We start from the raw sequence: 22,967 nt of genomic DNA on the forward strand, positions 1-22,967 counted from the left end.
ATTGAATAAATTCTGCTCATTTTGGGGCTTAATGTTACTCTTTACTTTCATAATAACAGCATAGATCAGAAATATTCCCTGGAATCATAAGGGAATAAATTTCAATTTCGCAGTTTGGTGCGTTTTTTAAAGTTTCTTTTGTACCCCCTCCCCAAAAAAAATCCTGGTTACGGCCCTATGAATTATATATCAATTTCTACCTCCACCCTCTTCTCGTCTCTCCCTTAGAACTACTTCTGTATTTATCTGATGGCTCAATGAGAGCCGGGATGTTTTGGCATTTAAATAAACCCTGTGAGGTATCTGCCTCCCTCCGTAACTACAAAACAATCAGAGTACCTCATTGTAGAAGTTTAAGTGCCTTTTTAAGTTTTGTAATTTGTCCATTGCTTACAGATAGTATTTGTTTTTGGGAAACATACGGACATCTTCCGCGGGGGAGTTCTCTGCAGGGGGGGGGGGATTGTCTGGGGGAACTTTCATTGGGGAGAAAATTTTCTTTCGGCGGGGATGTATTTTTCACGAAGGGTGGGGGGGGGGGTAAACGCCAAGAACGTATATTGTGAAATTAGTCTTGCAAAATTTTAACCATGTTTTAGTAAATTTTTTTACTTCATGAACTATGAGTATGTGCAGTATATCCAAAGCTAGTTTAATAGACTTGGTCCACTTCGATTCTGAATTGCCTAACGAATTAAAACTTCGAAACATAGTAGTTGACGCAATTCCTGTCTTTTACAGTAGAGTTTAGATCCAGACAAAATATGTTGAATTTCTCATTTATATAAAACATCAACACAAAAATTTAAAAAATAACGCTACAGTCACGAAAGATATGATGCATGTATCCATGCTCTACATATACAAAACACATCAAGAATTCACTGAAAATTAATATTCATTTCCCAGTTCTTTTTTTGCCAAAATTTTAAACTTGAAACATAAAAAATTTGTTAGTAAAACATGCGAAAAATTAAAGCTTAAGCTTTAGCTATATCAGACAAATCACAGTGTGTAGCACGAGATTATCTGTTACTCTACAATTTCTTCTTTAATTCTTTAATCTTCTCTCTCACTCTTTCTCCCTCTTTATTTTCCTCTGTTACAGCTTTGTGAAACAATATGAGGTATATTAATTAACTAGTAAAGGGTTCATGCTCTGGCGAAGAGTGTGAACGTTTTTAATTAATGTCGTTTCTTCTAAAGATGAAAATAAAAATCTTAAGTATAAACTTAATGCTAATCAGCCCCAAAAAAAAGTTTTGACTGGAAAAAAAAAAAATTGTATATTGAAATACACATTTTGATACTTCAATTTTGTTCTCAAATATTGACAAGATAATCTTAAAATGGGCGGAGTTTAGTAAAACGCATATTCGAATATGTTGGTAGCAGGCAATTTATCCAACATGAATTCCTATGTACATGTTCGATTCAACATACTGTTTTTGTTAACCGTTTCCAGAAGCATGGTCGAAAAATCTACTTCTTATGGTGTCCTAAAAACGTCAGCCAATCAAATGATCAACGTCGGTCAACTCACCAAATCCAAATAGAGGCTGATTTATCATTTATAACTTCAACTGTCTTCGAGTATGCAAAAACTCTAAAACCAAAAATGTCAAAAGAAAAACCCAAGAAATATTTACAAGAATAGGTTAGGAAACACATATAAAACAAATTGGTCGTACTAATCCTAAAAAAGGTTCAGGTAGTTTTAGGGGAATCAAGGCGATGAAAACACAACCAACAATGTAGGTCCATCACTCTTCGCTATCTGCGCCATTTTACTACTGAGTATGAGATCTTGTAAATTGTGAGGCTTTGCAGAAGCTCCTTTGAGCAACAATAAGCCACTAGCTATGGCACGCTCACCTAATTTTACTTTTACAAAGTCTGATTGACATCACAGTTTTTGCTCCTCCGCCAAATCATTCCCAGATATTCCCGGATAAAGGCCTTCTGCCTTTCCTGAACCAATACGAACAAACGTGTCTTGACTCAAGTCACCGTTGCGAGTTTCCATTTCCGTACTTTTTGCAGCATATTTTTGGGATTTCTCGCGTCTAACTGCAATTATCGCAACTGTTAGTAAAAGAAGTCCTCCAATAGCAAATAGACCATAGCAGACACTGTTCTTTATAACTTCTGTCCCTTGGGTGGCCAATTTCAACTCTTGAGATACAGACTCTGGTAGACCATCAATACCCTGAAAAGAGGAAAGATTAGTTTTGTTGTCAACTTGAGCTACTAGAATAGGCGTACTCTAGGATGCAGCAGGATTAGCTATGTCATAAATCGAAAACTAATGTATATGTGCAACAAAAGATTTGTCTTTTAAATGGGGTATACAACCAGTTTCTGTGCGTGCTGCCCCCCCCCCCCAACCTAAATGAAAAATGATGATATAGGTACTCGAACTAGTTCAGTTTCTACTTAAGCGCATCGTTGTTATACCTAATTATCTTTATTTGAGGTACGAAAACAGAGGGTTTTTTTTTGTACTGTATCCTCCCGCCCCTCCGAATGAAAAATAATGAACATTGGTTCCAAAACTAATTAGATTTTGGTTAGTGCCGTGTCTGCTATATCAAATTATAACTATTGTTGTTATACGGCACCTAACTATCTTTGTTTGAGATAAGAAACGATTATAAAAGAGATTTTCGAACCATGCCTCCCCCCCCCCCATAAAAATGATGAATATTGGAGCCCAAACTAGTTAGATTCTAGCTAAGCTCATGGTATAATGCCTAACTATCGCTGTTTGAGATTAGAACAGAGCATAAAATAGGTTTTCGCACTGTGACACACCCACTCCAGCGAATAATGACGATTGTTGGTATCACAGCTAGTTCGATTCTAGCAAAGCTCGTTGTTATTATACCCAACTATCTTCTTTGAGAAAATAATAGTGTCAAAAAATTTTGTAGTTTGACCCCTCCCCCTCCTAGGAAAATTATGAATATCAGTGATACAGCTAGTTAGATTCTAGCAAAGCTCGTGGTCGATGTACCTAACTATGTTTCTCTGAGATGAAAAAGAAGTACACTGCAAAGGAGAAGGGGATTTTAGAGAATTTTCCAAGTAATAATGGTCAAATGGTGTGTTTAAACCCCGAGTCTGTATGAGATCCCGCATAAGAGAAATTCAAGTTGCACGACCTTTTTATTCTCAGATTTACACACTAGAACCGTGAATGAGGCCCCCCCCCCCCCTCTTTGAAAAAACTACCACAATCAGTTGGTTCTGTTTTAGAGAAAGACATACCTGTTAAGTGAGTTGCTGATTATTAATTGCTTCGCATTAAATGCTACGCGTTGCGGCAGAAAAATTACAATAATAATTTGTATACCAGGGAACCAAACTTGACTTGGTGATTATTGTTCGTTTACTAAACATTGTTCGTAATAAGATAATTGTGCGTTTTCACGTGCGAAACAAACGATCAAGATAAATCACAACTTTGCGAAAATTCGTCTAAGGCCTACTTTTAGAAAAACATTTTCATATGAATTACATTCACAACACCCACACTCCAATGCCCTAGCGATTTTACTTTCTACAGCGAATAAATGAAACTTAAGTCGCTTTGCGCAAGAAAATAAAAAATCTGCCTTTCTTATCACCGAGCGAAGCTCGGTTCTCTCGTAATTGCTATATACAAACAGTAGCGCCATGACTAGGTGGTGTTTTATTTGAGTGCCACTCTCCTGCCACACTATCCTGTTTTGCTGTAGCTTCCGACTAGACCTTGTCTGATTCAATTTAGCAGTATGCTTTATTCCTTTTTTTATGTAGTCGTAGATATAGATTGGAAATCGACAATAGAAACCCTTTTTTAATTAATAGATAAACTAGATCAACCTCCTTGGCTTTATCCACCTAAGAGTGTGTCTGCAATCAATATTAACTAACTGAGTACCAATAACTTAATGTCTAATCACTTCGATTAATTCAACACCAGAATTCAAATTGCAATGTCGCTTGATTATCATCGCTTGTCCAAAATTTATCACTAAATTATTTATCCCAAATTATTTATCACTAAATTATTTATCAATCTATTTACCAAATTATCTTTGATAATCCAAATTATTTACAATTGGTAAATACAATTTACCAATTATATACAATTGGTAATTGGTAAATACCAGTTTACAAATTGGTAGTCCAAATTATTTATCTTTGGTAAATCCAAATTATTTACCAAATTATTTATCCAAATTTATTTGTCCCATTTATTCCAATTTTTTTTAATTAAATTGTTTTTTCTTGATTTTTTTTTTTACCTATATCTTGCAAGGTCGGCTGCGGTTAATTTATGAGACAGTATATTGCACTACATACTTTTTTTTGCGAGAGCAGACGAGTAAAACCAGTTGTTTCGCAAGGAAGATTTTCCTTTTTCTAAATGTCTAAAAATCAGCAAAAAAAAGTTGACATCAAACGGCTCTACGTTCGAACTACTTCTACAACTAATACATATCTTGAGAGCAAAGTATATAAGAAAATGGATATAGGAGATATGAGAATTCCTGCAAATCCGGGGATCCCATGATATACAGGAAATCTATGGTGCATGCTGAGCTCTCAGTTTAAAAATACTACGCAACCCTTTTTGAATTAGTGCAGCCAAGCTGTCGTCCTAATTAAGCAGAAAAGAAGGGATACAGGAAAAAAAAAGGGCTTTTGGGTTTTAGTGGCGTTAATTCACAGAAATTTAGGGTGGGAGCAAAATGTACTTTTATATATCTAGGAGGGGTTAAATTTTTCGTCTTTTTTTTAGTTTGCTCATTGAAAACACCAAAAATTGCATTTTTTAAAGGGGAAAGTCGAAAAAATGTATTTTTCAAAATCTAGGAGGCAAAAAATTACCTACAACCCCCCCCCCCCCCTCCCGATTGACGCCATTGATGGGTTATATTTTTTGTTATTTAAGTTGTCTAAATCTCGTTCTCATTTGTGCTTAGCAATGCACTAACTGATCTGAAACAAACCAGAGCTGGAAAAAATGGTGGGTCTGATCTAAGTTCAAAGCACAGTCGGATGTAAGTTCAAAGAATTAAACCAAGTATATTTACTTGGTTTAAAAAAATACATCAATGGTTCTAAGAGTTATAGTCCAAAAGAATGTACTTACACTTTCGAACCAGAAAACTGGAAAAATAATTGGTGGAACCCCAACCATCTGTTGAATATCTTCTATTTCAGGGATCATTAAATTGATTTGTATTCTTCCTTTTGCAGCTATGCCAATACCCATTTTCTATAAAGAAAACATTTATCAAAATAAAACAATAATAGTCACGATAGTACTTTTCATGCTTAATCGTATGGATGTAACTAATTTTTCAACTCTGTATTCGTCTCATGAAGGGTGGAGGGCTTTAACTTTTATTTTCGTCCAAAAGACACCTTAAGGCTCTTTCCTAATACCGAAATTCAGCTAGCGCTAATTTGGGCCAATCAGAATTTTTTGCAGAGTTTTTTAGCCCATCAGAGAAATTCTACAAAAATCTGACTAGCCTAAATTAGTTCAAGATAATGCTTGATATTAGTCAAATCGGAGTGTGAATGGGCCTTTAGCCCTACGATTTCATAACGCGTTCCCTGCAAAATAGTAGAATCATCATAAACAACTTTTGTTTGGACTTTTTTAATCAGACAATTTAGCCTCTTTTTTTCTTTTTTTTGTGCAACCAAAATGTTTGTAAGTGACGATTTGTCCAAGATCTCCAAAATGAAAAGCCAAAGAAGAGCATTTATCGGTCGCTAATTGCAAAGTATCTGGAATCGTTCTGACCAAAGTGAGGATCGTTCTGATCAATCTCGGTAAGGGATATCCACATCCATTCAATCTATTTCAATGTATATGTTCACATACATATATGCTACTACTGCTACTAGCAACTCACTGTAGCACCAAGCGACCTGAGGCCAACATAGCTATGCACGCTCCTCCTCCGTCCCAATCTATTCAAAGCCTCTTTAAACATACCCATAAAATTTATATTTCCCCTAAATATTTCCTTACGACATCCTCCCGTCCCATTCGGGGACAACCTGCTTTTCGTTTGGCCTTAGATCGTTGGCGGACAAGGACGATTTCATACGTATATAAGATGAAGTGAATTTTATAATCCTTGTTCACAAAACAAACTGAAGATAATAATAATAAAGAGTAAAGCAGAGAAACCTGCACTATTATTCTTTCCTTTGTGTTTCTACGTATGCTTGCAGATGATTGAGATTAAACCCTTATTTATAGGAAAAATACAAGATAGCAATGATAAAGAACAAAAATAAAGAAAACTTATACTGCTACCCCTCCCCATCCCCAATACCATACATGTTTGCGGATGTATCGCGTTTAAGTTCAGAATATAGCCCTTATTTACTGAAGATAAAGGAAACATAAATTAAACTCACCGGTTGTACGTCCATATAGAACTCATGCTTTTCCTTTTCAGGGGCCAACCCTATTACTTCTTCTAGCAGTTTTTCGTCAGCATTATAAAAATGTGGAAAAGACACAGCAATTGGTGCACCTGTAAGTAAAAGAATTAAATAAATCTTCATTTCATTTTATTCCTTTATCATTTTTATAAATTATTAGGCGTCCTTTTCGCAATTTTTTATAGTTTTTTTTTTTGGTCTGCGCTAAAAGTGGGATCAGGTGAGGGGGATTCCTCCCCTACTCCCTGAAATCCAAAATTTTGTTGAATTTGTGGGTACTTCCAATATAAAAAAAAAAACTCAAATCATTTTTTTCTTGTCCCTCTCATTTTTTTTATTGACAGCCCTAAAAAAAATTTTCCTATGTGTTACCTTTTTTACTCTCTTAAATTTATTTTATTCCAATTATCAAGTTTCTTCTTTTTATTGTACTTAGTCTTTTTTTTAATTTCCATCACTCGATGCTTCTAGGATAAAAAAAAAATGTTCGTGTAAATAAACGGGAATTTTAAGTCATTCCAATTTTTTTTCTGTTTTTTGTAACAAGTAAATGAAAGCAATAAAATAAAGTATGATTGATAGTTGACAATTTAGTCACAAATTATTGACATTTACGCAGATATCTCACTCCCAGCAAAATACATTTGCCGACGTGTTCCACAATTACATTGGCTATCTAAAAGAAAATCGCCCGCACAATGTCACTGGATTGGATAACGCTCCGTCCGTGCTTGGATTGGGTAACACCCCGCTCGCGCAATTAGATATCGTCAAACTTTAGGAAGGCAAATCATCTGGTCGGATGGCTTTTGAAGTTTGCAATAATGTTGAAGTGAGATATGTGGTGAAACCTAATAGATAATCTGCAATTTAGTCAAATTTGGATGATATGGTTAAAGCGTCACCCAAGGCAATTTGGGTCTTATTAATGTAAAACATTCATCACATGAAGCTTTTGTGTATCTATTGGGGTACCAAGGGCAGTGAATTGGAGTACCAAGGACAAATGAATTCTGATCGGTTCCAACTTTTTTTTTGTAAATGATTTTGTTACTGGTTGAGAATTAGAGGATTGCAGCCGTCTATCATCAGGCTTTTCGAGCCTTCCCCGGGCAGTTTTGTATATATATATAGTTTATTTTGTAATTATTAGTAAATAAAATAAATTTGTCTAAATGGAAACTTGCACAATCCAGTATATCTTAAAAAATTAGGGGAAAAAACGAGAATTCAGCTTTTAATGAAAAACCACCTCCGTATCCAGCTATGCAGTCTTTGGTAGTAGCCGGTACCAAATAAAAAAAAAAAGTGGGTGTGACTTGAGCAACCGCTAAGTTCAAAAACATATAGAAATAAACAGCTTAAGAAGATGTAGATTTTTTCTGAAGACGCAGTTGTCTTACAAAATAGTACAGATTGTTAACGTTTAAATTTTTACGGGCGAAAAGCGTTGCCAAGTTTAACTTAACTATTTTGCTCATTTATTTTCACCGTCCAACGTGGCAACACTTTTAAAAATGTAATATTACCCTAAATATTTCATTTTAGTTTAAAAACAGAACTGAGATGTTCAGGTATGAATAAACCTATGATGAGTCCAGGGAGCAAAAGTGCTTTAATTAGTAAATCCTTGGCACTTTAAAGTTTTTTGCAATTCAAAAAATAAATAAGCTGTTAAGTTTCGTGCGAAAAGTTTCCCTCCAACGGAAGCGCCATTTTGAAAGGCTGCTGGCAATGTAACCCATGTTTCGATCCCAGCTGCCGCAGGGCCGACTTTTTTAAGGAATAACTAATTAAAAACTTCAACTGTGTGCAAGCTGCTATCACTATTCACAATGAGACTTCGCTAGTACTGGATCATACAATTTATGTGATTGGTTAGTTGACTATTTCAGATAGGCAATTTTCACCATAGGTTTAACAGTTATTTTGCTCTATAGTGGCGCAGTGGGAATGATCTTTGCTTGGTAATACGCGACCCTGATTTCGAACTTAGCAGCAGCAACCTAGTGCATGGCCCAAAATTCGGTTCTAGTGATGAGATTATGCAAATCCGTATCCATAACAATTCTTTGTCGTTGCTTTTTTACTAGATTCTCCATGCTTGTCATCTTCTAAAGCTGATTGGTCAAATTCGTGCCATCATCGGTTTGTTAAATTCTTGCCCAATATTCCAAATTTCAAATTCTAAGGAACAGTGTTATTGAAAATGCATCTTTCCAATAGTGACTGAAGATTCCCTTTCCTATTAGCACTCAAATTCAGCTCCTGTAGTGGCGCAAAGGGTTTGATCTCTGCTATGTAATAAGAGACACAGAGTTCAAACTCAGCTGCAGCAACCCACTTCAGGGCCCAGTATTTGATTCCGATGGTGAGATTGTGCTAAACTGTCTCCATAATAGGCCAAACAAGAAGAAGACAGTTATTTTCTATACGGCTAAGGTTTGATAATAAAGCTCTCAAATTTGCTCTTCTATGCCAAATTCCATAAAACTTCAAATAGACTGAATTCCTTTGCTACCTCTGATTAGCTCTAGAAGTTAGCTGGGTCTCGTTTTCTGTGTAAGGTAAGCATAAGACCTGAAGATGCACCCACGGCAGCGCCAGACCGGGGTTACTGGAGAAGGATAGTGTCTGCTTTCTCGACGCTGGCACCAAGTTAGCAGGAGCATAAAGCAAAGTAAGTAAGCAAGCAAACAAGTTATAAATGGATCTGGTGATCAAAATGAAGTAACAAAAAAGGAAAAAACCCGTTACAAGAAGTGTTGTGTATCAGTTTTTGTGATTCATATGGCGAGCCGATAAGTCTGGACATTCAATGAATCGATCTGATTGGTTATTTTAGTGTCCAATTCATAATCAGTCTAATGCCGGCATTAGCTAAGTCTCATTTGTGAATAAGTCCAATAACCACCGTATTGAGAGGTTGCCAAAGACTGTCCTTGTCGGCCAATCGTCTAGGGCCAAACTAAAAGGAGGCTGTCCCCGAATAGGGTGGGAGGATATCGTAAGGAAGGAGTTAAAGGAAATGGGAACTGCTTGAGAGGGTGTAAAGAGGGATGATTTGAATAGATTGGGATGGAGGAGGAGCGTGCGTACCCATGTTGGCCTCAGACGGCTTTGTGCTGCACAAGATTAATTAGCGGCAAGATTCCAAACTATAATGAATAGATAAATTATAGTTAAAAACACATTTAAGACCAACTGAAATCTTATCCTGAATTGATAAAATACGAATAAATCAAATTTACGGCGAAAAGGTGTTGTCTGAGTTAATTTGTGATCGTTATTAGAATCTTAGGCTAGTTACTACACAGACTTTAAATTTGTGTCTCCGACTCTTTCTGGAATAAGTGTTTCTTTTATCTTAATCCAAAGCAAAGCAAGAGTAGCAGCTAGGGTATAAGAAAGTGAGAATGACTTATTTAAATAACATAAAATAATTAATTTTATGATTTTGCTCGGTAATATTAGATGACGTCGTTGTATTTCTAGCAAACTTGAGTTTCTTATTATCTGTTTGGCTTCTTATCTCTTATTTCTTTCTGTTATTTACCATAATCTTTACTTTTAACAAATAATCACAAATTTAACACTTTGATATTAGAGGAGGTTGTTTGAACCGGACGCTCTCAATTACCCCGACACCTATTGGTTAAACATCCGACAAAATAGTGAGAGTAGCCTGCCGTGTAACTTTCGTGTCTCAAGGAAGAATTCCTAGTTTGGTTGATTGAACCTTTCAAAATTTAAATCACGAAAACTGCTTTAGATGGCTAATTTATTTTTCTGGCACTTAATATTTCTGTGTTAAGCCGTGTTTCTATGATAAGCAAAATACCAGAAAGTTATTTCAATAAGTTCTCTTGACATTATACAACTGAGAAAAGCAACGCTAATGTTCTGGTCAAGATGGCGTTCTCTTTCGAATCGTCATGAGAGGGAGGAGGGTGATCCGGAAAATTTTTCGGGTTGAATCGAACGCTGTCCGGTACAACTACACATTGTAAAGAGTAGAAAATTATTCTCTTTCTTTGCTTACCACCGTATTCTTTTAGAAACGTACAGAAAGCACACACGAAAGTCGCTGGGGAATACAGTTTACAGTAGGAAAATCTGAAAGGGGCAGTCCGAGCACACTTAGAAGGGAGAATGCCAATCAGAGCGGCTGAAGCGTCTCACTTCAAAATTCAGAAAATTTTCCTTTATGATTATCTGAAAAAGGCAAAAGATGGTTTAAACTGTAGAGATGATCAGCCTGAAATGGATATCGACACGGCAATCAGAAAAGTTGAGAAACGTCTAGAGCACAATCGGCAGGTCTTTTCAAACAAACGAGAAAAGGACATAATCGACTATTTTGTCAAAGCATCAGAGGATTAATCACAGTCTTACCTCAAATGATGTTAAAAAGCTGGCCTTTCAAAATACTGTCGCAAATGAAATTGAAACCGCACCAACTTAGAAACGACGGGAAAGTAATTCGAAAAACAGGCTTACTGCATTTTTGAAAAAACACTGCACTTTCTCACTTCTTACACTTGTGCCCACTAGCCAAGCCAGGGTAAGTGGCTTCAACAAAGTATTCATTTCAAATTTTTTGATAATATGCTTGATCTCTATGGCAGGCATTAATTCATAGCTGAGTGCATATGGAGTATCAAAGAGACTGGCATCCTTATGGTTCTGAAACTGGTAAGAGTTGTGGCACAACCAGGAGTTAAAAAGGTACACCAAACCGTCCCTACTGAGTGTGGAGAAAGTAAGACTAATTTGCTTCATCAATGCAACTAACGGACACACCTGCCAGTTTTTATTCTCTCACAAAATAAAATACAGCCTGAGATGGTATGAAGAAGTCCTGTTGGTTCCCTCGGGCTCACACACCTGTCTGGCTGGCTGGATGGCGAGACTATTTTGTATGCCCCAAAACACTTATGGAAGCATTGCCAGTCTTTACAGGACAATCATCATCTTCTTTTGCTTGGTAATCATGACAGTCGCCTTGATCCGAGATGTATTTCTTTCTGCAAAGAAAACAGGATTGTTCTTTTAAGTTTTTCACCACACTGTTCCCATCGAATCTAACCTTTAGATATCGGTGTTCTTGGCCCTTTCAAGAGAGGTCTCAAGCTTATATTCAATGAATGGCTCCAGTTGGACCCATGACAAGTTGTGTTTGTTCACTAGGTGGATTAGCTTTGTCTTTCGCCCAACCTAGAAAAGCTTTATCCAGCCAATATCACTTCTTATTTCAAAAAGGCTGGAATATGGCCTTTGGCTATACCCGTTATATCTAAAATATTTACTAACAAATATTTATAATACTCATTCGAACGATTCTCCCAGAAAATACTACATCCTCAAAATTGTCAGAAAGTTGAAAGAAGGAGGGGGCATAAGCAAACCCACCTTGTTTTGAAAAGGCATAATTCCTTACATACAAAGTGTATGTACGAGGGCCACGATTTGTTGGCACTGCTATAAACTAATCGAAGGAATTCTAAATAATTTCTGCACCACAAATACATTTCCGTAATTTATAGAAGCAGTTATAAACAAATCCATTTTGTTCTAAAATATTCACCCGTGCTAAAATAGAAAAAAAAAGAACTTACCATAATTACATGTGCTTACATTAAAGACTCCACGAGGTAAGCTACATCCTTCCTCTGGGCAGTAGCAGTCATGCTCCGGCACCATACTTGGCGGGTCAAAAACATCATCAGGTGGACTAAATTTATATGCCTCAACACCATTCCTCTCAATCTTCCCTCGGTACGTCAAGGGTATTGATCTACACAGCTCTGGATTAAACATTTCAAGTGTGGTATTTTTACTGACATCAGGAGGGAAAGCAGTGCCGTCTGTTCCGTTTATCATGTTACACGAATCTGTTTTCCAGAAATTCAGTCGACTTTGATTATTCCATGTATGAAGGGTGGCATATTTAGTTATGTCATTACGCCCCGTGTATACAGTGTAAAGCCCAGATGCAGGGGTGTCATTTTTCTGTAAGAAAAGAGGTATGAGAGCAGGTCAGCAGGGTCGTATCCAGGATCTTGTTCAGGGGGGGGGGTGTTTTTGAAACAAGTCGGACAAAAATGGGGGGGGTTCAAACCAAGTCCCCCCCCCCACTGGAGGGACATGAGTAAGAATAATGCATTCCTAAAGAGAATTAATTTAATGAGTGCCCTGTGATTAACAATATTAAGAGTCAGGTGCAAAAGGCAGAAATAGAACGAAGAAAAGGGACAAATTGCCAGAGGAACATTTTCAACAATTTCTTAGAGCATGCGCTTTGCAATTCTACAAAGATCATTCCGGGAGATTTTCTTCTTTGTTTTTACTTCAGATCACAGTAGGAAAATGAAGGTTGAAGCGAGGAATGAAGTAGTGTAGTTACATAAGCATGATTTGAAGTAGGAAAACAAGCTATGAAGACGGTTAGATCCCCCCTCCCCTTCGATCACTTATGTCCAGGAAAAAAAACTTTTATAGAAGGAAAAATTTACTTATTTGAAGATTTATTAAATATAAATTGTAAGAAAAATGGTAAATTTGCCCTGAATCAGCTTAAATCTCAGACTTGCATCTCAAAAACGGTGCGTCTAAGACTTAATAAAAATGTGAATTTTAATTATTAAAAACTCCATTATTCTTGGTTCTTACTGAAACATATGAAACTTGAAAAAACTTAAATGCAAAATCATATAAGACCCGTTCACAATGAGTTTTTACTAATACCGAGATTTATCTAGCGCTAATTTAAGCCAATCAGATTAAATACAGCATTTTCTGGTTGAATGCAAAATTCTAATTGGTTCAAATTAGCACTAGTTAAACTTTTATATCAATAAAATCGATACTTGTGCATTATATACTACACACGAAAGAAGTCAAGTTTGGGTAATGCTAATGAAATAAAATAGGATGAATATATAATAGTTTAGAAACAAATTTTGGCTATATATTTCCACATTAAGGGGGGGGGGTATAGTATAGCATTTATTAAATACGTAACCTAACCTTACCTAGGTACGCCCCCCCGAAACCCCAAAAACAATGGTTTAAATATTGTTAACTCGATAAGAAACCTCGCTTTGCAATCAATTTAGATAGCAAATACCCGTTTGACGGGTCTCGATTTCTGGTTTGCTTGTACAGTCTATAGCGCTGTGTAGCATAAAATGCACCAGTACCATAAAACCTTATTGTGAATGGGCCATTGAGTGAAGCGGAGGAATCATTCATTTTCCACATTGACTCAAATAAAGCACCATCCTTTGTTAATCGACTTTCCCAATATTATACCCCAGCAAAACCTAAATTGTAGCAGCTACCCTTATTTAGCATCACATGCAGTTCCTGATCAGGGGGACAAGAAGGGGTACACAACCAGACAGCAGACATGAGTGGATGCAGAAATTATGATAGAGGGAGACGGGGCACAGATGAAGGTTCAATTTCCCCGTTGGTTTTTCACACCTTCATCTCTGTAATTAATACGATTTTCAATATTATGGGAGCGAAGGGAGCGCGCCCCAACAACCACCTCGTGGATCCGCCCCTGTACCTAGAAAAAGGGCGTTTTCGTATCGTAGACTTATGACACTTTTTTCAACCTTGTTGTCATGGAAGAAATGGCTATAATCTTTCAACAGGGGTGTCAATTCACAAAGTGTAGGGGTGGTGGTGCGTTTTTTAAAATCTAGAGATGCATAATTTTTTTTTCCAATGAAAATACCAGAATAAGGCAGGTTTCAATGAACATACAAAATAAGATATTCTCAAAGTTCATGGAGGAAGGGAAGGGGGAAATCTATTGACTTCATTACCCTCCCCTCCAATTAACGCCCCTGCCTTTTATATCACGAATAAAAACCATAATGAAAGTAAATCTTGCCCTAAGAATTGTTCTAACATGTATGAAGCTCAGATTTTTGCTACGAAATTTCCATCTTTATTTTCTTTGTTTTAGATGTCAGCGAAGGACCCTGGTAATCTTTCTCATTTTTGCCTTTGTTGCCGACTAGTTTAGTGTGAATACTCCCTAAAATGCATAACGAGGTGCCAAATCCGATTTAAGATCAGGATTCTTATTTTGTGTAATTTGCATACTGTTTGCTGTTGTTTTTTTTTTCATCTCACTCCCCCCCCCCCCGAAAAAATTCCTATACAACCTGTCTTATCAGCATCTATATTTACTGAACAGAAAAGATTCTGGAAATACATTTTGTAAAGCTGCCATGGACCTAGCCGAAGGCGGAGTTGTTTCCCTTGTCGTAGAGCCCATACATTTTTTGTCAAATTGGAATTATATTCAAAACTGAGCTTGAAGAAGAGTTTCGTTGAGCTTATCCCCAGCCCCTTCTTCAAAAAAGAACAGAAGACATCCCAGGTTCTGTCCCCTCCCTCCCTGACGTAAAATATTGACGATATCTGTACTGGCTGTTTTGTAAATAAAATCTTAATTGCATTTGCTTAAGAAACAACTGAATTTGTACGATATCTGTGCAAGCTGTTTGGAGTGTAAAATCTTAACAGTGTTTCCTTAAAAAAAAACTGTGTTTCCTTAAAATCTTAACAGTGTTGCATTTGAACATGAACTACGAAAATGAGAGAACAAAAAGCTTGATCACTTCTATAGGACAAATTTATAAAGCAAATTTTAGCCAGAATTAGACTTTTTTTTTTAACTCTGGGTCTTGCACATGAATCTGTGTAGAACGCTGAACCTACTTTTTGTCACCATGATGGTGTGTTCAACAGCCAATTTTCTCTCGTTGACGCTAGGACGTAAAAACATCCAAAGTATCTAGGACCAAAAGTATCTATAATACCTTGATTATGCCGTTTCCCTTACTTTTATTTCCCTGATCCTATAGATCATGTATCGTTCTTTTCCTTCTCTTGTCCAGTTCATTTTTTTTAACCTTTACGTTTGAAAATCAGTTCTTATTTTTTTAACGCTTTAAATAACCCGAAATTTAAACAGTTGTTTTTCTAGATTATTCATCTTACTATGTTCAGTTGTTCGTTTTTTACCCTTTTCATTTGAAAAACTGTTTTTAACCTTTTGATATTACACTAATTCAGCAACCTTAAAGCTGTTATTTTGCATGATGTAAGCTGACAGGAGAAAATATAAAAAAACGGTTCAGGTTTTGACTTTTATTAACAGCCAGCTTTTTTTCATTGTCCAAATAGCCTAAATAGCTAAATTGCCCATTGTTTTTATTTTTTTATGTCCATTGTTAATTATTGTTATTTTTTTGGCATTGCAGATATAGAGAAATATTTTTCACATTAGAAATCTCGATATTGGCTCTATCAATTGGTAGCATTTGACTATTAGCTTTTTTACGCTACAGACTTTTCGACACATTTGATCTCTCACACAATATGGCTGACCATAATTTTTAGTTTCTGTTGAAGCATTTTTCTAATAATTTATATTGGTATTTTTTGCATATATTAAACAATATATACAAAACACCTGAAATGAATAAAAAAAACTTACCCCAATAAGTAATCCAAATCTATCAAATGGCGGCTGGTTTTCGGGGGGCATTATGTCTTTTCCTAACTTAACTAAAGCGTGGTCAAAGCCCCAGAGCCATTCATTGACAGTCTGAGTTGAAAAAGGACCCTGGTTTAAGGTCTTCAGTAGGGCGCTAGTAGCTTTTCGAACTAGTTTGGTTCCATATTTTGTCTGAGATGCAGCAGTCTGAAAAAATTTCGGAAGCAAAATTTTAGGCATAAGAAAAAAACGGGTAAAAATTTAGAATTGTGGCACCTGATAAGGAGACATGTTAAGAAAACAATTCTTACTTTAAAATATGAGATTCAATGCCTAAGTCTTTTGAAATTGTCGCTATAAATTGCCGCCAAATAAGTTAGTTTATAGATAGCGTTCATGCCGGTCTTTAGAGTTCATATTTTGATTTTAACCTTGCGCCACTGCTCATTAAAAAAAAAGTATTAAAAAGACCGGCATGAACGCTATCTATAAAACAACTTAATTGGCGGCACTTTATAGCGGCAATTTCAAAAGACTTAAGCATTGAATCTCAGTAAGGTGGTTTTAGGAAACTTTTTCTTTTAAGCTGGAAAAAGAAGGATTTTTAGAGGAAAGACTTGATGATAAAGGTTCTCCCCTTGGATAATATAAGAGCTAGGACGATTATACATATTTTAAAGTAAGAATTGTTTTCTTAACATGTCTCCTTATCAGGTGCCACGATTCTAAATTTTTACCAAAAAACGGAACAAACATAACAACCTGCAATAAACAAATTGAAATCAAAATTTTTATTTTCACCACAATTTATCGTAGTGTATATAAAGCATTCTTTTTTTATAACTCTTGCTGCATACCTCGAAAACCAAGGTGTTTATTATTATAAAAGGTAAACGAGTGCCTATCAATCACGAACACATGCATTTTTTCAGCGGGGGAGGGGGTACAAGAAATAAGTGGTGGTTTTCAAGAGATATTTTGCAATATTTTCAAGTGAAGATATTCTCTAGCTATAACGAATTTTCTATAAAAGATACTTAAGTGTCAAAATTGAAACAATGTGTTTTATCGGAGAAATAGAAGATCACAAAATTGTGTATATTCCTCTGAAATTACAATAATAATTATAATAACAATAATTTATTTTTAACAGGGGCGCCATTGGGGGGGGGGGGCCGGGGTGGGACATTGCCCACCCGAATTTTTCTGGGGGACCCAAGCTTTCTCCCAACAAGGCCTTTTTTTTCTTTTACAAAATATACAGGAACAAAATTACAATTGGCAATTAGTCAAAATTTTGAAACTGCTACATTTATATGTAGATTAACTTAGATAATAGTGAGATTAATAGTGCAACTGGGTCGTGCAAGGGTTGAAGTGACAGATCAGTTTCTGATTTTATTGATTCAACATCTTTCTTACGTGCTATCATGAGCAATGTTTCCACTTCTACTTATTTTGGTAGTAGAATACTTATTTTTGGACTATTCTACTTCCAAATATTAAATCTGCTTATCTACTTACTTTCTACTTATTTTTGGAGGCTTAAGTTTTCGTACTGGCCAAGTATTTTGGTTTTGATTCCGTTGAATTGTAATCCTATAATGTCCTATAGAATGGAAGGGTGCAATTGTTTTTAGAAGCGGCATCTTTGTCGGGAGCGGCAAAAAGGAAATTCGGGAAATTATAAAAATCAGTTTAAATGAATGAATTTGTTTAAAACCGTAAGACCATCCATATATAACCCATGTATTATTCGCCCAGTTCGCCAATTTACTATCTAATATCAGCAGCTGAAGAGCCATTGAGAATTCATGAGTTTGTCAGGAGCTCAAAAGCGTAAATTGGCAGCATTGAAGAAGGAGAAAGAAGCAGAAAAGCAAGTTTCTCTGAACAGATGGATTAAGAAGCAAAAGCCAATTGAACCGGCTCGGCAAGTAAGTAACCTACAGTATTTGTGTTTTATTAAGTCGTTCATTTTTTTTCGCGATCTGGTGGACCAAAGTTACTATTCTGAACCGCGATGGGTAGTTTATATGAAAAGTAATAAATACAAAATAATCTGGATATGCAGTAGACCTGGTTTCCAATAAATTAAATTAAAAAAAACAAGTTTTTAAACTGAAAGTAAGGAGCGACATTAAAACTTAAAACGAACAGAAATTATTCCGTATATGAAAGGGGCTATCCCTTCCTCAACGCTTTGCTCTTTACGTTAATAGTTTTTACTGTTCTAAAAAGTAGAGTTGTGAGACAGAGTCAAACTCTAGCGTAAAGCGCGAGACATTGGGGAGAGTACAGCCCCTTTCATATACGGAATAATTTCTGTTCGTTCTAAGTTTTAATGTCGCTCCTTACTTTCAGCTTAAAAAACTTGTTTTTTTTTAATTTCTGATTGTTTTTTAGTTAATACAGGTTTTATTTTGGCTCACCTTCAATGAATAAGTAAACAAAATTTGCATAAAAATCTTACTTTTCTTTTGCTAAATGGATGTCTCTAAATTTGGTTATGACGTAATTTACAAATTAACTTACGTAACTAACTTCTATATTCGTATATTTTTCTTCTGGCAAAAAAATACAAAGTTGCAGATTTTTGCAGATATGAGCTTGAAACCTATGTAATAGGGTTTTCTGATATGCTGAATCTGACGGTGAGGTTTTCATTAAAATTCTTTCACTTGTAGGGGATGTTTCCCCCCTCTTTAAAAAATCGGGTAAATTTTCTCAGGCTCGTAGCCTTTGATGAGTAATACTAAACTTTATAAAATTTATATATTTAGAATCAGCATTATAAACACATTCTTTTGATACATTTATTGACATCAAAATTCCGTTTTTAAAAGTTTCGATTACTATTGAGCCGTATCGCTTGTTTTTTGATTGTTTTTTTATTACGTATATGTTATTACGTATATGAGGGGGTTCTTCCCCTAGTCAATACCACACTCTTTACGTTAAAAGTTAAAAAAAAATTAATTCACAACCCCTGAATCACAAAGGCCGTTTAATTAGAATAGATAGCTCTTTTGAAAGCACTAAAAAAAACTCTAGCGTAAAGAGCGAGGTATTCACTTGGGGGCGATCCCCCTCACATACGTAATAATTTTTGTTCGTTTTAAGTTCTAACGTTGCTTCTTACTTTCAGTTGAAAAGACTTGTTTTTTTTAATTTGATTTCTGATCATATTTTAAATAATGCTTGGATATCCGGCGCCCCCTTCATAGAAATACCCCTTGCCCCAAAGAAACATCCTCCACGGAAAAATTCTCCCAAGTCAGGCCCGCCGCCAGCCCCCCCCCCCCCGCTAACAGAAAAAAACCGTCCTGAAAACTTCTGTATACTTCCTAATAACCAATACTATATGTTAACATTGGGTAAAGTTCATAACTTTTAGCCCTCCCCCCGGAGACTTCAGGGGATTAAGTCATCCTAAAAGACATAGTTATCATATTGTCGACCATGCTGAACAAAATGGCTATCTCAAAATTTTTTTCGGGTAACTTTGGGAAAAAAATGAGCGTGGGAGGGGGCCTAGTTGCCCTCCCTTTTTTTGGTCACTTAAAAAGAACACTAGAACTTTTAATTTCCGTTCCAATGAGCCCTCCCACGATATTCTAGGACCACTGGGTCGATACGATCATCCCTGGGGAAAAAAAAATAAATAAATAAACACGCCCGTGATCTTTCTTCTGGTAAAAAAAATGCGAAATTCCACATTTTTGTAGATAAGAGCTTGAAACCTCTACAGTAGGGTTCTCTGATACGCTGAATATGATGGTGTGATTTTCATTAAGGTTCTATAGCTTTTAGGGTGTCTTTCCCTCTTTTGTTGAAAATCTGTCAAATTTTATCAGGCGCGTAACTTTTGATGGGTATTACTAAACTTGATGAAAGTTATATATTTGAAATCAGCAATGAAATCTGATTCTTTTGATGTATCTATTGGTATCAAAAACCCGTTTTCTAGAGTTTCGGTTACCATTGACCCGGGTCGCTCCTTACTTAAAGTTCGTTACACGAACTGTTTGATTAAGATGTTTTGTCTCTATGTTGTTTTGTTCTTTTTTCTTCTGCAAAGCACTGTTAATTTTATGGATAACAATGCTACATGGGTTGAGGGGCATAAGCCAAAGATTGTCGTTTTTTTTTGTTTCTTTTTTTTTTATTTACGGAACCACACAGTTTTGCAGTGCTTATAGCATTCGATTTGCTGCATTGCCGACTGGTGATATGAAGCCGCATTCGATTTGCTGTAGTCACGCTTCACGTTTCGCCATTTGGTCTAAAATTATGAACCTGTTTGGCGGGCACATTATCAGTAGTTCTTCAGGCTAAATAGGAGAACGTCGCAGAAAAAATGCAAATAAGCCCACAACGGAGAAGGACGTAACTGAAACTACAGCAAATCGAACGCTCCTTAAGCTTATTTGCGATCTGTCATGAAACCCGAATCATTCATTCAAGGACTACTGCAAAGGCTTTTTGCAATTTGGGTTGCTATTGCATTAAGCCCAAAGTTTCTATTATTTTCTTTACGGGTAGATAAGGATCAACGCATGTATAATCATCCAAAAAACGCCCTCTTTGGCTTTGCTGAAATTTCCTGTTTTTTTCCGAAGTTCGATATACTTTAGTAAACTGTCACAGTTTGGACTTAGTTCAATAGTACTTCAAAGTACAAAAGTGGCTTTTAACCTTTGGGTATATCTTTCAGGTGCCTGACTCAGCACCCGAACAATCCATTGCCGTCGCTTTGGGTCCTTCGAAGGACGTTGTGGTCGGTCAGATTAAGCTAGTAGAAAACGAGACGTCTTTCACTGCTCAAGAGGCACAATCTGCACGAGATACGACTCGAGATGAAGAGCACAATCGTTCAAGTGGTCCTACTGATATTTCTTCATCCTCCCACGACCATCCATGTTAACCACAGCTACTACGGTACCCTGCATAGGTTTCAGCAAACAGCAAGCTATTACGGTCATTTAATATTTCGTATTATGGAAAGCATCCTTGGCTTGAGTACTCAGTTAAGGAAAATTCGGTTTTCTGTTTCTGCTGCAGACACTTTGGCGGCACGTCAACCCTTCGCGGACAGAGATACGGGGCGAGGCCTTTCATCGAGACCCGCGTTAGAAGATGGAAGGACATCTCAAGCATTCTAGAAGAGAATGCGAAAAGTGACCGCCACAGGGACAGTGCCGTTTCGTGGACGAAGTTCAAAGCTATACAAGCCAAGGAGATGCAACCCATCGCATCTGTTTTGTCAACAGACAGGAATAAGGAGATGAATGAAAACAGGGAACACGTAAAGGCTTTACTGAAAGTAACGGCCCTACTGGGGCAACTGGGTACAGCCTTTCGTGGCCACGATGAGACTGAATCTTCGGCAAACAAAGGACATTTCGTCGAAACTTGCAATCTTCTCGCAGAGTATTCTCCCACGCTTTTCAACAAGCTATAAAGATGATACGGCCACTATGCGTCCCACGAATACCAAAACGATGTAATTTCAGCTATTGGATCTAGGCTTCGGTCTAAAATAGTGCAAGAAGTTAAGCGTGCCAAATACTTTGCTGTTCTTGTCGACGAGACAAAAGATAATTCGAAGAAAGAACAGCTCACCATTCTTCTGAGGTACTTCGACGAGGGAAAAGTACGAGAAAGACCAATAGGATGCTACCACATGAAAAGCCTGGACAGTTTAGCCAGCTTCATTCACGACACAGTGGCGAAACTTGGTCTCGACTGGAACTATTGTGTTGCTCAGTGCTACAACGGAGCAAGCGTGATGAGCGGGCCCTTCTCTGGTGTTCAAGCGTGACTGAGAGCGAAAGCGCCACAAGCAATATACATTCATTGCCATGCGCATAGACTAAATTTGGTCATTGCAAACTGCGTTGAAGGTGATGGGACTGTTGGCTCATTTTTTTCGTTAGTCCAAAATCTTTACACGTTCATTTCCAACAGCAAAACCATACATCAGCTTTTCGTCGAGTCCCAAAAGGCTACTCAACTCCCAGTCCTGGAATTAGAAAGGAGTGCTGCGACAACATGGTCATACTGGTATCGATCAATATCGAAGATAAGACTCCGATGTGAATGTGTTCTGGCTGTACTGTCTGCAGTCAGCGAGGGAGCTGATAGTGAAGCTCGAGCAGAAGCAGCTGGGCTCCAGAGAAAAATGGAATCTTTCACAGTTATATTCCAGTTGCTCTATATGGAAGCAATTCTGAGGACGAAAAACTCCCTTTCTGAGCAGCTTCAGGCAGTTGATCTGGTAATATCTAGGTCCTGCACCTTGATTCAAGCAACAAGGAAGGAAATAGCTGAACTGTACTCTGACGCTTCATTTGCATCGCTTTTGGAGAAGGCAAAAGAGTTTGCTGAAGGTCTTGAAATTGAAGTACCTGACGTGAATGGACCCGCGACCGGATCCTCCTCTGCGGGTCAGAAGGGATGACCTAGAAGAACCCAAAAAACTATCAAACACCTGAAAGTATTCATGACCACTTCGACGTTAGGAAAAAACTTTGTTGAATCCGACAATAGAGCTCCTACTCTAGCGGAAGAACTGAAAAGAGAATACCTGGAAACTGTAGATCGTCTGATTGCGGAAATTCGATAGATAATTTACAGATAAACTTCATTTGCTCGGTACGCTCAAAGCTCTTAATCTTATCTCAACCAAATTTATCGATCTAGGGTTTTTCAAGCAGGTCTCTGAACGTTATTCTGAAATGGACATTGACCAGGTTCTTCTTGAGGCCAAATCTAGTGATGCCAAACGGCTTGTTATCGAGGCGGATTAAAAGCCGAATAACTTCATGGACGTCATCGATAATATCAAGACACTTCCAGCGGTCTATTCAGAAATTATCAAAGTTCTTCATATTACTGCCACACTTCCTGTCACGATAGCCATGACTAAACGCTTGTTTTCTGGACTTGAAATAGTGACGAACTATCTGTGCCCGACAGAAGG

General features: G+C 37.0%; 1 protein-coding gene across 2 annotated transcripts in view; it reads right to left on the minus strand.

Moving 5' to 3' along the window:
• Window positions 1–1,467: 1,467 nt before the first annotated feature.
• Window positions 1,468–22,967, minus strand: part of LOC148951729 (lysosome membrane protein 2-like) — a 117,851-nt gene continuing 96,351 nt past the window's right edge. For both annotated transcript variants that reach the window (XM_089089303.1, XM_089089304.1), the window contains exons 5-9: window positions 15,983–16,189; window positions 12,078–12,471; window positions 6,433–6,551; window positions 5,144–5,269; window positions 1,468–2,209 (exon numbers count right to left, since the gene is read on the minus strand). In XM_089089303.1, the coding sequence (XP_088945429.1) occupies window positions 1,907–2,209; window positions 5,144–5,269; window positions 6,433–6,551; window positions 12,078–12,471; window positions 15,983–16,189 (1,149 nt within the window). In that variant the 3' untranslated portion in view covers window positions 1,468–1,906. The remainder of the gene's footprint in view (window positions 2,210–5,143; window positions 5,270–6,432; window positions 6,552–12,077; window positions 12,472–15,982; window positions 16,190–22,967) is intronic.

This window comes from Artemia sp. Qi Xiang Cuo, chromosome 5 (assembly GCF_049724085.1).
Source record: "Artemia sp. Qi Xiang Cuo chromosome 5, ASM4972408v1, whole genome shotgun sequence".
Classification (NCBI taxonomy): Eukaryota; Metazoa; Arthropoda; class Branchiopoda; order Anostraca; family Artemiidae; genus Artemia; species Artemia sp. Qi Xiang Cuo.